Raw genomic sequence first — 13,195 nt, forward strand, 5'->3', positions numbered from 1 at the left:
ATCCTTATTAATACTTAACCCAGAACTGGGCCTTACAATAAGGCTTAAGACCAATTCAAATAAAATTATGAAAAGTAGCGCTAGCATCGTATTCACTTGTGTAAAGGTCAGATCCGGTAAATCATTGTAATAAAGCGGCGGGAAGTGTTGATCTCCAACCGCATGTAAAAAAAAAATAGTAATTCTTTTAGGATATATAATTAGTGATAATTGTGAAATCAGTAATTGGTTTTAACATAGTCATTGATTGATTAAAATAGTGAATTGAAAGATCTAACAACTAAATCATTTGGTTATGGCATTAGGAGTGAAATATATAGTTGCAGCTTTTAATTTCCTTGTTTCTTTCGATATAGAAATGCTTATAGCACGCAGATGGAATTGGGTAAATTTGGTTTTGAATCTATAGATTTACTCCAAATTAGTAAAGATGCCACAATCACAAAACTTCTGCTAATTAACTCATCATGATTCTCCTCGATCTTCTTCTTCTTCCTTTTATATAATGAAGATCGACCTCCAATTAATCTTTCAGACAAAAGTTACTAACCAATTGAGCAGTACATTCGAATTTCAATGGAAATTGAGATTTTTTAAAGAAATAATAATAAAATATCAATCTCTGCAGTAGTACTCATTCCAATACATTATTATTCCACACATGCATTTACGAAACCAACAGTACAAGTGAAGCATTTTATACATTGAAAAAAGATAGATATAGGTACCGAAGCAAATACATTATTATTCACCAATCCAAATAACACACATATATATAGGTACCGATCGAAGCTACGTGCTTTCAGGCTGGCATTCGCTTCGACTCGCTGCAAATCCATGCGTATAGATATATAAAATTTAAGGGGAGAGTAATAAAACCTAACCTATATAATATGTGATTATAAAAATGATTTACGATTGAAATAAGAAGACAAAATCACATTACCTCATCATCGAGTTAGAGCTCAGGAATGATCACCAGTTTTCTTAATGTTTTCATATGACGAATCCCCTCCGGTAGAGATGATAGCTCATTGCATTCAATGATCTCCAATGTCTGAAGTGATTTCAGAGTTGGTAACCACTCTGGCAACGCCTTCAGATTTTCACACTGCTCGATATGTAGGTGCTTTAAAGTGTTTGCAGATCCTAGGAGCCATTCGGGTAAAATCTCCAACTTTGGTAAATTTGTTATATACAAGATTTGGAGTCTCAAATTGAGGTCCTGTGCATCTCCTCCTCCTCCCGTCAAATCTATCTCTTCACAATCACAAATGTACAATGACTCTAAGGCTTTTAGGTGCTTGATAATAGGTGGCAAAGAGGTCAAACTTTCACATTCCACAAAAACCAACATACGAAGGTTGGTGAGGCACCTGTCCATCTGTGGAAGCAAGCATTCGAGTCTTGGACACTCCACCACCCATAAAATCTGAAGAGAATTAAAGCAACATACTCCATTCACGAACAAGCATGTATCTTTTGTTGAAATCGTAAGAAACCTAAGGTTGATCATGTTCCTCATATCTTTGGGCAGTCGTTCAAGGTCTCTACATCCATCAAGTAACAAGGTTTGCAAATTGTGTAACTTGCAAATGGAATTAGGAAGCTTCTTGATTGACTGATTAAGAGATAGGCCGAGATATCTCAAATGCTTTTGAGTACCAATGGAACTTGGCAAATTCTCAAAATCTGAATAAGGTATAGTTAACAGACGTAAAGACTTGAATCTTGAGATGCATGCTTCAACTGAGGACACGTGTGGTTCGTTTCGGTACATGATGCTCCTCACATTAGTTAACTTGTTTGAGAACTTTGAAACTTGTTGGCTACTAGATGAAATTGACAAATGACGGACTGTCGAGGCCATGTCTTTATTGTTAGAGTCTATTTCCGACCACTCTTCATGGCCAATAGAGAGTACAAGATCATGGACGAGATCATGCATTTTGAAGGAATACATGCCAAAAAGATTTTCTTGAAGATCTAAATGGAAAAAACATATCGACATTAACTCTTTAATGTACAATTCTCCAATATCTTCCAACTCTTGTTTTTTGTTAGGAGACATTTGGATGATTAATCCATGTGCCACCCATTGTTCAATTAAAAGGATATTACTGAAATCATAATCCTTTGGAAAATTAACGCAATAAGCAAAGCATCGCTTCAAATGAATTGGCATTTGATTATAGCTCAATTGCAATGCAGGTAAGATGCCTCCCTCATTTTCTTCCAATTCCCAAATCTCGTTACCTCTCACCAATTCCCACTCGCTTTCATCGACTTTCGAATAAAGTAGACCACCTAAACTCTTCAGGGCCAGTGGAACCCCTTTACACTTTTTCACTATTTCATCTGCAATTGGCAAGAGATTTGGATATAGTTTGTCTTCTCCTTCCTTGAATGCACATTTCACAAACAAAGACAAACTTTCTTCTTTTGATAGACCTTCTACAGAATGTGTATAAACAGGGTCTAAAACGGAAGAAACCCTGTGACTACGTGTCGTTACAACAATGACACTTCCATGCGACCCTCCATTAAGCAAATCTCTCAGTTCAGTCCATTTATTTCTATTTTCATTCCAGACATCATCTAAAACTAGTAGAAACCTTTTATCCTTTAAAAGTTCTCTCAAACTAGTCTGCAATGTATCTTCATTACTTGAATTCTTATCAACTCTACCACCAGCAGATTTAAGGATGTCTTTCACCAATCTTGTAACATTAAAATTCTCAGGTACACAAACCCACATTCTCAACTGAAAATGTTTAACTACGGATTCGTCATTGTAAACAACCTTGGCAAGTGTGGTCTTTCCCATACCTCCTAATCCAACTATGGCAATTATATTAAGATTTCTAGTGGGATTTGGGTGCATCAAACTCTTTTTTATTTCTTCTTTGTCACCATCCCTACCGAATACTGTTGAAGGATCAATAAAGGAATGGGTCTTCTCCCTCCACAGGGGATTGACATGCACCTCTTCATGCCGCTCAGTGAGATTAAACTGAACCTTATCAGCATTAATCTCATCTAACCTCTCTCTAATGTCCTTGATTTTGTGAGCCAGTTTTAAACGGGATGAAAGTGCCATGAATGAACAAAAGAAATGGCATACCTTTGCCATAGCGCTTCCATATGTCGTAATCGCTTGCTTCCTTAAAGCTTCGTACTCAAGTTCATCTACCACATCCTCTGCGACATATAACATATTTTTAAGCCGTCCAAGCCAGATGCTCAGCATGGGGTTGTTTGCTTGCTTGTCTTCAGCATCCAAGAGCACGATCTTAAGGATAGAAATCGTGCTCTCAAGTTTATGCAGGTCGCTCTGGACACCCCATGCCAAGTAGAGCTCTTGATAAACCAAAGAGCCTAATTTCTTCAAGAGACTACTGGCGAGGCTAGAGGCAAGATCAGCCATGTTTTTCTTCAGGAAGGAAGTGGATAAATTGAAACCGTATTTCTGGCCTCTTGGTTGATATAGTTGACTTAACTTCCAGAAAAACCAAGTGGATAGGAATTATTTTAAGTGGAAAATGATAAAAATAATGACAACTATACTGCAACTAAGAGTAAAAAATTAATATTTTTCGTATGATTTGAGTTATAATTTAAAAAATTAAGGAAGTTAATTTCAACATGACGATCAAAGACAGGCTGTATGTCCTATTGCATTGGTGAATGGAACAGACAAGACAATCACTCTTCCAACTTTTAAAACTAATTAGTTTTTATGGTGGATGTGCAAATATGTAAAGTAATCACTTCATTGTTGATAAACGTGAGATCAATCATTTTTCAGAAATTTAATTTTCTCTTTGAAGATTATAAAGTTTTCTCTTTAATTTTATTTGAATTTGAGCTGTCCAACCCAGATGCTCTGAGCTTGGGATTGCGTGACTGCTTGTATTTGGCATCCAAGAGCACGATCTTAACGGTAGAAATCGTGCGCCCCGGCTTTCCCAGCCCATAGCCAAGCAGAGCACTTGATAAACTTTTAAATATGTTAAAATTAATTTATTTTTAAATATGTTAAAGATTATAAAATTTAAAATTCAGAATTTGAATTTAAAATAAAAATAAATTAATAAAATAAGTTTTATAAGTAAAAATATAAATAAAATTATAAGTAGCATTATTTATTTTTAAATATACTCCCTGGAGATGAAAAATATTGGAATCGAGCAGGATAGGTTGAAGAAAAAGTTATCATTTCAATTAACACTCGCCCTTCTGTCATTCAGTTTGGTTGGTTAGTGGGTGTTTGTTGGCGCTCTCTCTTTTGCTTAATTTCAATCCTACCGGTCCAAATAAAATTGTTTTAGCTGTCATCTCTCATTTATTAATCTTTTGTTTTGAATTTTTTTTTTGGGCGTCAATTTGTTCTATGGAAGTATATTAATATATCTTGTTTTGCTTGATTTTGAACTCTTATGGTTGGAGACAGAATGGTTTGAATTTAGAGATAAATTGAAATGAGTTAAGATAGTTTATAAATAGTAGAGTTAAAATTGAATTATTTGTTATATTTTGTGTAAAAATTTAAAAAAATAATAACAAAAAAAATAAAACGAGACCAGATTGAGATGGGTTGATATACAAACCTATAACACGAACTGCAGAGCGATCAGATCCCAAGTTTTTTTTCGTTAGAAAATTGTTGGAATCTGTTCACAAAAGGCGTGCAAGTCATGGCAACAAGAAACGAAGTAAAGAATTCAAAGGAAGTAGGGAGATTAGCTTGCACTGAGTCAAAACCTGTAAGTCGATTAGACTTTTGCCTTTATTCGATGACAACCTCATTAATCTGGACAATGTCACAATAATTGAGGGCTTCAGCTTTCAGATGATACCGATTAGGGGAAAAAAAACAAAAAAATCCACCAAAATTTTATAATATATTTCATTTTACAGATATTTTTGTAAAGGGATATTATTTTTATAAAATATTTTATCAAAATATTTTTTATTTTAAAATATAATTATTTAATGAATTGTGAAAAATAATATATGTTTATAATTTTTTAAAGAAAAATACTATTCTACCGAGACATTCCACCAAGAGTGGGTCCCAACTAATATTTTTTTTACTTAATAATTAAGTAATTAATTTTTAATATCTTTTTTTTTAAATATTTAAGGAGATTAACAAATTATGAAAAATAAACTTTTGACCATGTCTGGAGAATTCTTCAGAAGGAATCTCAATCGCTGTAGTGCTGCCCAGTGCCCCCTAGGAAAATGCTCAAGCCACTAATAAATTATCTCGAAAGTTTGTACCAATTTGATTTTTTTTTACTCAATAGTTAAGTAATGTATTTTAATAAATTTGTGAATCTGTTTTATAAATATTTAAAATGATTTAAAAAATACTTGAAAAAAAAACACACAAAATAAAAAGTGCATTTTACACTTATTGGTGAGAACTCTCAATGCCCCCTTTGAAGTTCTCTAATGATTGGTTTGGATAGAGATGTTCTATCTCATCTTATCTCATTTCAATATTCAAATATCACAAATATAAATATTTTTCAATTTCAAATTTTTAATTTTTCATCTAATTATTATCTAATTATTAAAATTTTCTAAACTTTTAAACAAAATATAAAAGCAATTCAACTTTTTCAAATTCTAAAATATAAATAATATGAAAACAAATTATGTTCTAATAATATTTTAACTTTATAATATTTTTATTCAATTTTTTGTCTTTTATTTTCCAAAACCAGCCCCAAAGCTTTGTACAAGTTCAAATCGAAAAAAAAAAAAAAAAAATTCTTCTTCATGCTTAAATTTGGAAGATGTCTTTGTACCACACAATCCTTATATACTCTAATTTAATCTTTAAATCTAAAATTTATTTATTAAATCAAATTATTTTACGATAATAAAGTGTGATATAAAATTCTTCAAATATAATTAGGTTCCATTTAGATTTGGAAAGTGTTTTATTTCATCTCATCATTAAATTTTTATCAAATTTACACACAAAATATAATAAATAATTAAATTTTTTCAAATCTCAAAATAATAATAATTTTAAAATTTACACACAAAGGAGGTATTTGATATGTCAATTTTCTGACTAGAGACATTATCTAAATTTGAATAGTTTTTTATCGAAAGTCATCTGGAATTATTTGTTTTTTAAAGAAATGAACTCATTATAAAAAGGGTAAAATATTTTTAATTAGTTCTCATGTTTATTAAAAGAATTAGTCATATGGGTGTTTGTTGGCACTCGCCCATCTGTCATTCAGTTTGGTTGGTTAGTTGGTGTTTGTTGGCACTCTCCCATCTACCAGTCCAAATAAAACATTTTTAGCTGTCATCTCTCATTTATTAATCTTTTGTTTTGAATTTTTTTTTGGCGTCAATTTGGCCTATGGGTGTATATTAATATATCTTGTTTTGCTTGATTTTGACCTCCTATAGTTGGAGACCAGTGGTTTGAAATTAGAGATGAATTAAAATGAGTTAAAAAAATTTATAAATAATAGAATAAAAGTTAAATTATTTATTATATTTTGTGTGGAAATTTAAGAAAATTATTATGAAATTTGATAAAGTTGAATTATTTATTATATTTTGTATAAGAATTTGATAAGGTTGTATTGATAAGATGAGTTTAGGTAGATTTTGAATGCAAATGACTTATTCCTCGCCCCCTAAATCATGCTACTTTTATTGTTATTTTTTAAAATTGAAAAATGTCAAATATTATATCCTTTTGTATTTTCGTGTCAAAGAAGGAAGAAGGTATTTATTTGGTGAAGGATATTGAGATGCTTGCGGCCTTAAGGGCTTTACAGATCATTCACCATATGGGAATCTCTCACTAAATACTTGAGGGAGATTCTCTTATTGTTGTTGAAGCTATTCGATCAAGCCAATAACAAAAGTTTAGCTAGAGCCCTAAGTGATTTGCTTTTTCTTTTTCTTTTTTTTTTTTTTTTTTTTAAAATAGTCGGTAACCACTCTGGAAGAGGTCCCGACCCAAATTTATTGAAAAAACTCACCGCTTATGGCGGAAGAATACCGTGGCAACATAACAAACCTAAAGGTAACGTAACCGACAACTACCACCCAAAATAAGCAAAAACCGGTCAAAACTTGCCTATCGCAGCACGTCTCAACCAGCTGTTAGGACAAACAAGACAATCTAAAACAAGCCTAAGCTCAAGAAAAAAGAAAAAAACAAACTCGAGTACGCCTATGTGCCAAAGGAGGGGAGACCCCACCTATCCAAGCAAAAAATCCACTTAAGAAGACGAGGTAGCGAAAACCGCTCTTCATAAATCACATTCTTGCCCATTTCACCCTCTCTAGCAAGAAAATCAGCTGCATTATTCCCTTCCCTTCCCTATATTAATGAAGCACCATGAAATTCACCCCTTCTAGAGCTGCCAATAACTCCTCTCAAGAGTCCCAAAGTGATGTGTTTATTATCTCATTTCTAATCTTTTGATATGCTTCATGTAGGCCCAAGGAAATGAGGTGGTGCATACCTTGGCCAGAAATGCACGTTTTGTGGGTAAGACCCTTTATTCTAACTTATTTAGCAGTGGATCCGGAAGTATGTTCTACTGTATAATTTTAAGTCTTGTCAGCGTTTGGAAAGATATGACTTTCATTGTATCTGCTTCTTACTATTGAATGAAGCAATATTTGATTCTCAGAAAGAACAAAAAAAAAAAAAATTGACCATGCCCAGTGAAAGACAATATACCTACAAATTTATTGAAATTCCCTACCTTAGTCCTGGGAACCCATATACACAACTGCTCAAAGTTTTCCAATTTCACATGAATGCCTCAGTTATTACACATATCAAATTGTCCATGGAAATACTAAGCATCTTTTTTGTTATATATAAGTAAGAGGTAAATACTAAGCATCTCGTACCAGTTAAAATTAATCTAAATCCAAGAGTGACAATGGAAATCATCCTTACACAGAGTAGGACGCAGATAATTTTCAATCTTGGAGCCAAGCAATTTAAATAATTTTTCGTGACCATATGGAAAAAATGTAAAAAAATCGTTTTCCTCTCACTTAATTTTTGAAGGGGGGAAGAGAGAATGTCCAGAAAACACTTCCATCATAGCATGCACATGAATTCAGATATATATTGTATCTTCATTTATCAACATATGCTCATTGATATAAATTAAATCTATGCCATGCCATCAACCCACTAGATGCAGAGTAACCAATGTTATCATACTCTCCCATTTCACATGAGATTGAGTGCACTACACGGTTGATTTCTAATTTGGATATTGAGAATATCTTACTACTATTCATTATTTCATTATAATTTTTTACTTATTTTTAATTATTATTTACCATTATATAATTATTTTATTATTTTTTTTTACTATTATTTATAAATATTTGAAAATATTTCATTATCCAAATGCAATCGATATTTTGAGCGAAATGCATTATCATATAATTTCTTGATACTTTCTCACAGCCTCCGAGAAACTTTCAGGCAATGGAAATTTCTCGTTTCTCATTCCTTTTTTATTCTCTTGGATTGAGGATTGAGGTTTTGTTGCATAAATTTCCAAGCATACATTTTATGAAGTTCAGATGAAATATAGAATCATCGATGCCATCTTAGAGGAGAAATGGTAGTCCACAATGCGGGATGGGCAAATTCACATATCAAGAGACAATTTGCGATCAGCATAATAAGGATGAATTCGTGAAAAAATGGATGACATCATGCTGATAAGGTAGAAAATTTGGAAGGGCTAGGAGGGGTCTTAACTCGAAATGGGTTCGACTATAAGGCTCATACTTTCAAAGTGGGGCTATGTTGGATTGGGCTAATTAAGAAATTGAATCTCACATTAGATATTTGAATTGAGCAATAAAAGCCCCAATTCACCAAGCCTATTCATCTGCTTACTACTCAAAGTTCAAATCAGAGAATAACAAATTATATTGGATTTTTTCCTCAAAAAAGAATTGTAAATTGGTTATAAGGTAGTGGTTGGTGTCCTTGATCTACAAGTAATGATCGTAAAATCTTGTACATTTAAAATTGTGAAATCTCTTGGATCAATCGGTTCAATTTTAAATTTGCTGATGGGTGAAATCAAATTAAACAAATTTGTTATAGTCAATCAAAATCTGGTATCAATGATAAAGTGATAATCTCTTCAATAACATGTTCATTGAGATTCCAAGTTTTGATATCCCATCTTCAATTTCATATAACAGTACTCACAAAACATCCTTGACAATGTCTAAATTTGCTAGCAAATTAAGCATTATAAAAATAAAAATTATATTGGTCTAAGGTATATACATGAGTTATTTTATTTTTTAATTTTTGTGTCACTTTTATCTGATCTTTAAAATTGGTTCATCTTAAGGTTTGGAGCGGTGCACCGCTCGGTGTTACCGCTAGTTGGAAAAGTAATTTTTTTTTATTCACATTTTTAATGTATTTAAATATTTTTAAAAAATAAACCAATATACTTAAAATCATTTCTATCATCGTTTGGTAAAAAAAAATAATAATAATAACCGAGCGGTACGTTTTGGAAATCCCCAAGTGAGAGAAAGAGTAAGAGGAATGTGAGATTATTTTCAGCAGCCTACTTCTGGACCTTCTTATCAGGAGTTCCTCAAGGTACTCGAGGCTGATATACAGCACGCTCATGTGCTGTGAGCTCTCTCTCTCTCTCTCTCTCTCGGTGTTTTGTTTCAATCAGCTGTTAAGTTTAATGATAAAATTTTGGTTTTTTTATGCGTGAATTTAATTGTGTTTATGCAAAATTTAGGGTGGGTTTTGATATAATGAGATGTTTTGTTGAAAGTTAAATAAAATATTATTTTTAATATTATTTTTATTTTGAGATTTGAAAATTTTGAATTGTTTATTATATTTTTATATAAAATTTTGAAAAATTTGTAATGATGAAATGAGATGAAATAGTTTTGTGAATCCAAACCCACTCTAGTAATGGGCTTGTTGGGAATTTTTTTAGTTTGCCTTTTTTTTTAGTAAGACCTTTCAGATTCTTGATCGTCAAACACGCTTGAACGTTTCTCACGTACGTTTGGACATTACAAACGTACATTTGAATGCTTGTTTTACATTCGAACTAGTTAGAGTACGTTTTAATGTAAGACATTTCAGCTTATTGCATGTCAAATACGTTCAAACTTAGACTAGGTTTATGTTCGAACAACTTAATAAATACGTTCAAGTGCATGATCATGTTTGAACATATTTATTTGGTGCATTCGAATGTAAGACCTTTATGAGGTGTTGTGTTTGCTAGCATCACGTTTGAGCGTGTCGTGTTTGCTAGCATCACGTTCAAATGTAACTCGTTGTACGTTCGAATATTTAGCCTGTTGGAAAGTAACATTCGAAACAAAAGACTAACTCGTTCAAACGTACAAAGACTACGTTCGAACGTATATTGTGTTACATTCTAACATTTAATCTAAATAGTTTAGAACAGTACACTATATGCACGTATAGTACTAATAGTTTTTTTAGGATATGCCTCATCCTTTGACAACTAGGAAATGAGGGAAGGAAAGAACATGCCAAGACACTTCTCGGATTGGGTGTTAAACCGTTATGGCCGAACGAGAAGTCTTGATCAACGAGTTCAACAAGTTCAGACGGCAGCTGAAGAGCCTCGGAGACGTCTTTACTACTAGAGGATGGAGCAGTATCTGTATATTAAGGGAGAGAATATACTCCTCAATGGTTCGAGATTTTGATATGGAGATGTGCTCCATACCTCAGAATGCATCCACTCACACCGTGACTGTACGTGGTGATCAGTTCGAGCTTTTGGCATATGTCATCACTAAGCTACTTGAGATCCGTCACGTAGCTAAGACGTCAACTATAGCAGATGCTCAGCCTGGGGATGCAGTAGATGTAGGCACATCTGCATCATCTACTAGCCCAGACGAGTAAGGCTGAGGGTACTGATTAGGCTGAGGATGATGGCCGCAATGAGGATTTGTACATCCTCATTGGGAGAGACCGCAAGCAGCTCAAGAAGAAGAACTTGTTCACCCAAATACAGCTGTTGCCTTTTTTCCGCATGTTGCATCATATAGTTGCAACAAATCTGAATCCTGTGGCACATAAGGCCACATTCAGTCGTACTAGCACACAGTTCCTGATATGAGTGACACATGGAGAGCCCATCGACTTGTCACTGTACTTTTTTTAGAGTTTCCGTTACGAGGCTAGCATCATCTCCCTAGACAACCTTCCATATGTAGTCATCATTACCCGGTTATTATTGGCCCAAAGAATGTCACCCTAGGTGGAGGAGTGGTTGACTGAGTACATTAGCCCCCTTGACATGACCAAATATCATTGGAGCATTGGACAAGGAAGGGGGCATGCTTGACGTCAGCCTCGGCCTATCCTTGATCTTTTTCCTCTGATCCAATCTGGGCCCGGTGTTGCTCCTCATAGTGGGAGTACTAGTCAGCAGCCGACAAATACATCTGCAGAGGATGTGCGGCCTGCTTAGTTTGATGTGATGATCACAAATATTAGTATGCACATGGATCGACAGATTGTGCATCTAGAGCACATTATCGTCAAGATTGTCCATGGTGTAAATATCCTAAACGACAAGGTCTTGTCATTGACTGAGGAGTTGAGGTCATTTGTAAACAACACGTTCTGAGTGTTGTTTACAAACTTTTAGCATATTTTGTATTTTGTTTTTAATATATGTAATGAACAATATTATTTAATATATCTAGTAGATTTTTTGTATTTCAATTCTCAAACTTTTTTAATTTTAAATATTCAAATTTAATATTAAATCACTGCACTTCAATTCTCAAATATTTTAAATTAAAATATATATCTTCAATATCAAATCAATTAACGTTCAAACATTGGTGCCTAATATTTACAAGTTCACACATGCGTTGCCTCAATATTCGAATGTCGAGAACCTGTTCAAACGTGAATTTGTATATGTTCGAACGTAATACCATTTATTGCCTGCCTTTAGTGATGGTTTCCATAAACCGTCACAGAAAATACTTTTTGCTGACGATTTCGGGACCACCACAATTTCCAAACCGTTAAAAAAACTCATTTCTGTTGTGGTCATGAGGCCAGAACTAGTTATTAAGCAAATACTAGTTTTAGAGACCTTGATTTAATCGTGCTTTGATAAGAATCCAACATATAGTATTTAGGATTTTCTACCTTCTGTTGTGACTATATAAAGGACATTGTATTAATTTTTATTGTCACATATGATACATTAAGTTTGATGTTTTATAAGAATTATGGCATTTCTTAATACCTGACGTAAAGTAGTAACGGAGCAACATTCCTACTCCTATGGGGAAGGGGTACTACAAAATTAACATGTAAAAAGCATGGAGATGGGATACTACAAGTTCAAACAAATAACAAGGAAGTTTCTACAACTTCCTTAATTTACCAACTTAAAAGAAGGGATCAAAGTTATGCATCTTTATTTCCTTCAAAGTTGAAAGAAAGAAAACTGAAATTAAAGCACCGTAAAGCAGACTAATGTACCAGAAGTCCTACTTTATGTCTGATTTATTAATATATACTCAGACGAGAGATGGGGAGATCAGGAGAACCATGCACTCAAATTAACAAACATTATAATTTCCTGGAATGTTTAAGATGTTCATTAGAAAAGCAGTAAAAACTGTATCAATTAGTTTTATTTATAGATGATAGTTAGCCAATAAAACAATCCCCCATCAGAATTTCATTAATCAAAATTGAAATAAAATGGACTTTCAAAGTTGGGAATAAGCTGACTGATGATGGTTTGCAGACCATATCTGATGGTTGTTCTCACCTTTAAACACTGGAGCTTTGGCGTTGTCGTCATGTCTCTCTGAAAGGGGATTTCGGAAGAAAATATTCTGAACGGATAAAAAACTTGCTGTTTCATTATTTCAGTGACCAAGAATTTGAGAAATATTGGCTATTGGCTATTAACTATTGGCTACCGGTAATTAATGTTTTGATCAACTTGTTATTGATATTACTAAGAAAAATTTTATATGATTACCAATGCACTACAAAAAAAATGGTAGTTTGCCGGTGTCCCATAAACGCCGGCAATATGACAATAAATGCCGGTAATGGTTTTACCTGCGTTTGTTTACCTACACAACTCAAGTG

The 13,195-nt window shown here is 33.3% G+C and overlaps 1 protein-coding gene across 1 annotated transcript; it reads right to left on the bottom strand.

The window, feature by feature from the left end:
- Positions 1-958: 958 nt before the first annotated feature.
- LOC118346363 (putative disease resistance protein RGA4) lies at positions 959-3,427 on the bottom strand. Its single transcript, XM_035687225.1, has one exon. The coding sequence runs from the start codon at positions 3,425-3,427 to the stop codon at positions 959-961; it is 2,469 nt and encodes an 822-aa protein (XP_035543118.1).
- Positions 3,428-13,195: the final 9,768 nt, after the last annotated feature.

This window comes from Juglans regia, unplaced genomic scaffold, assembly GCF_001411555.2.
Source record: "Juglans regia cultivar Chandler unplaced genomic scaffold, Walnut 2.0 Scaffold_777, whole genome shotgun sequence".
Taxonomy (NCBI): domain Eukaryota; kingdom Viridiplantae; phylum Streptophyta; class Magnoliopsida; order Fagales; family Juglandaceae; genus Juglans; species Juglans regia.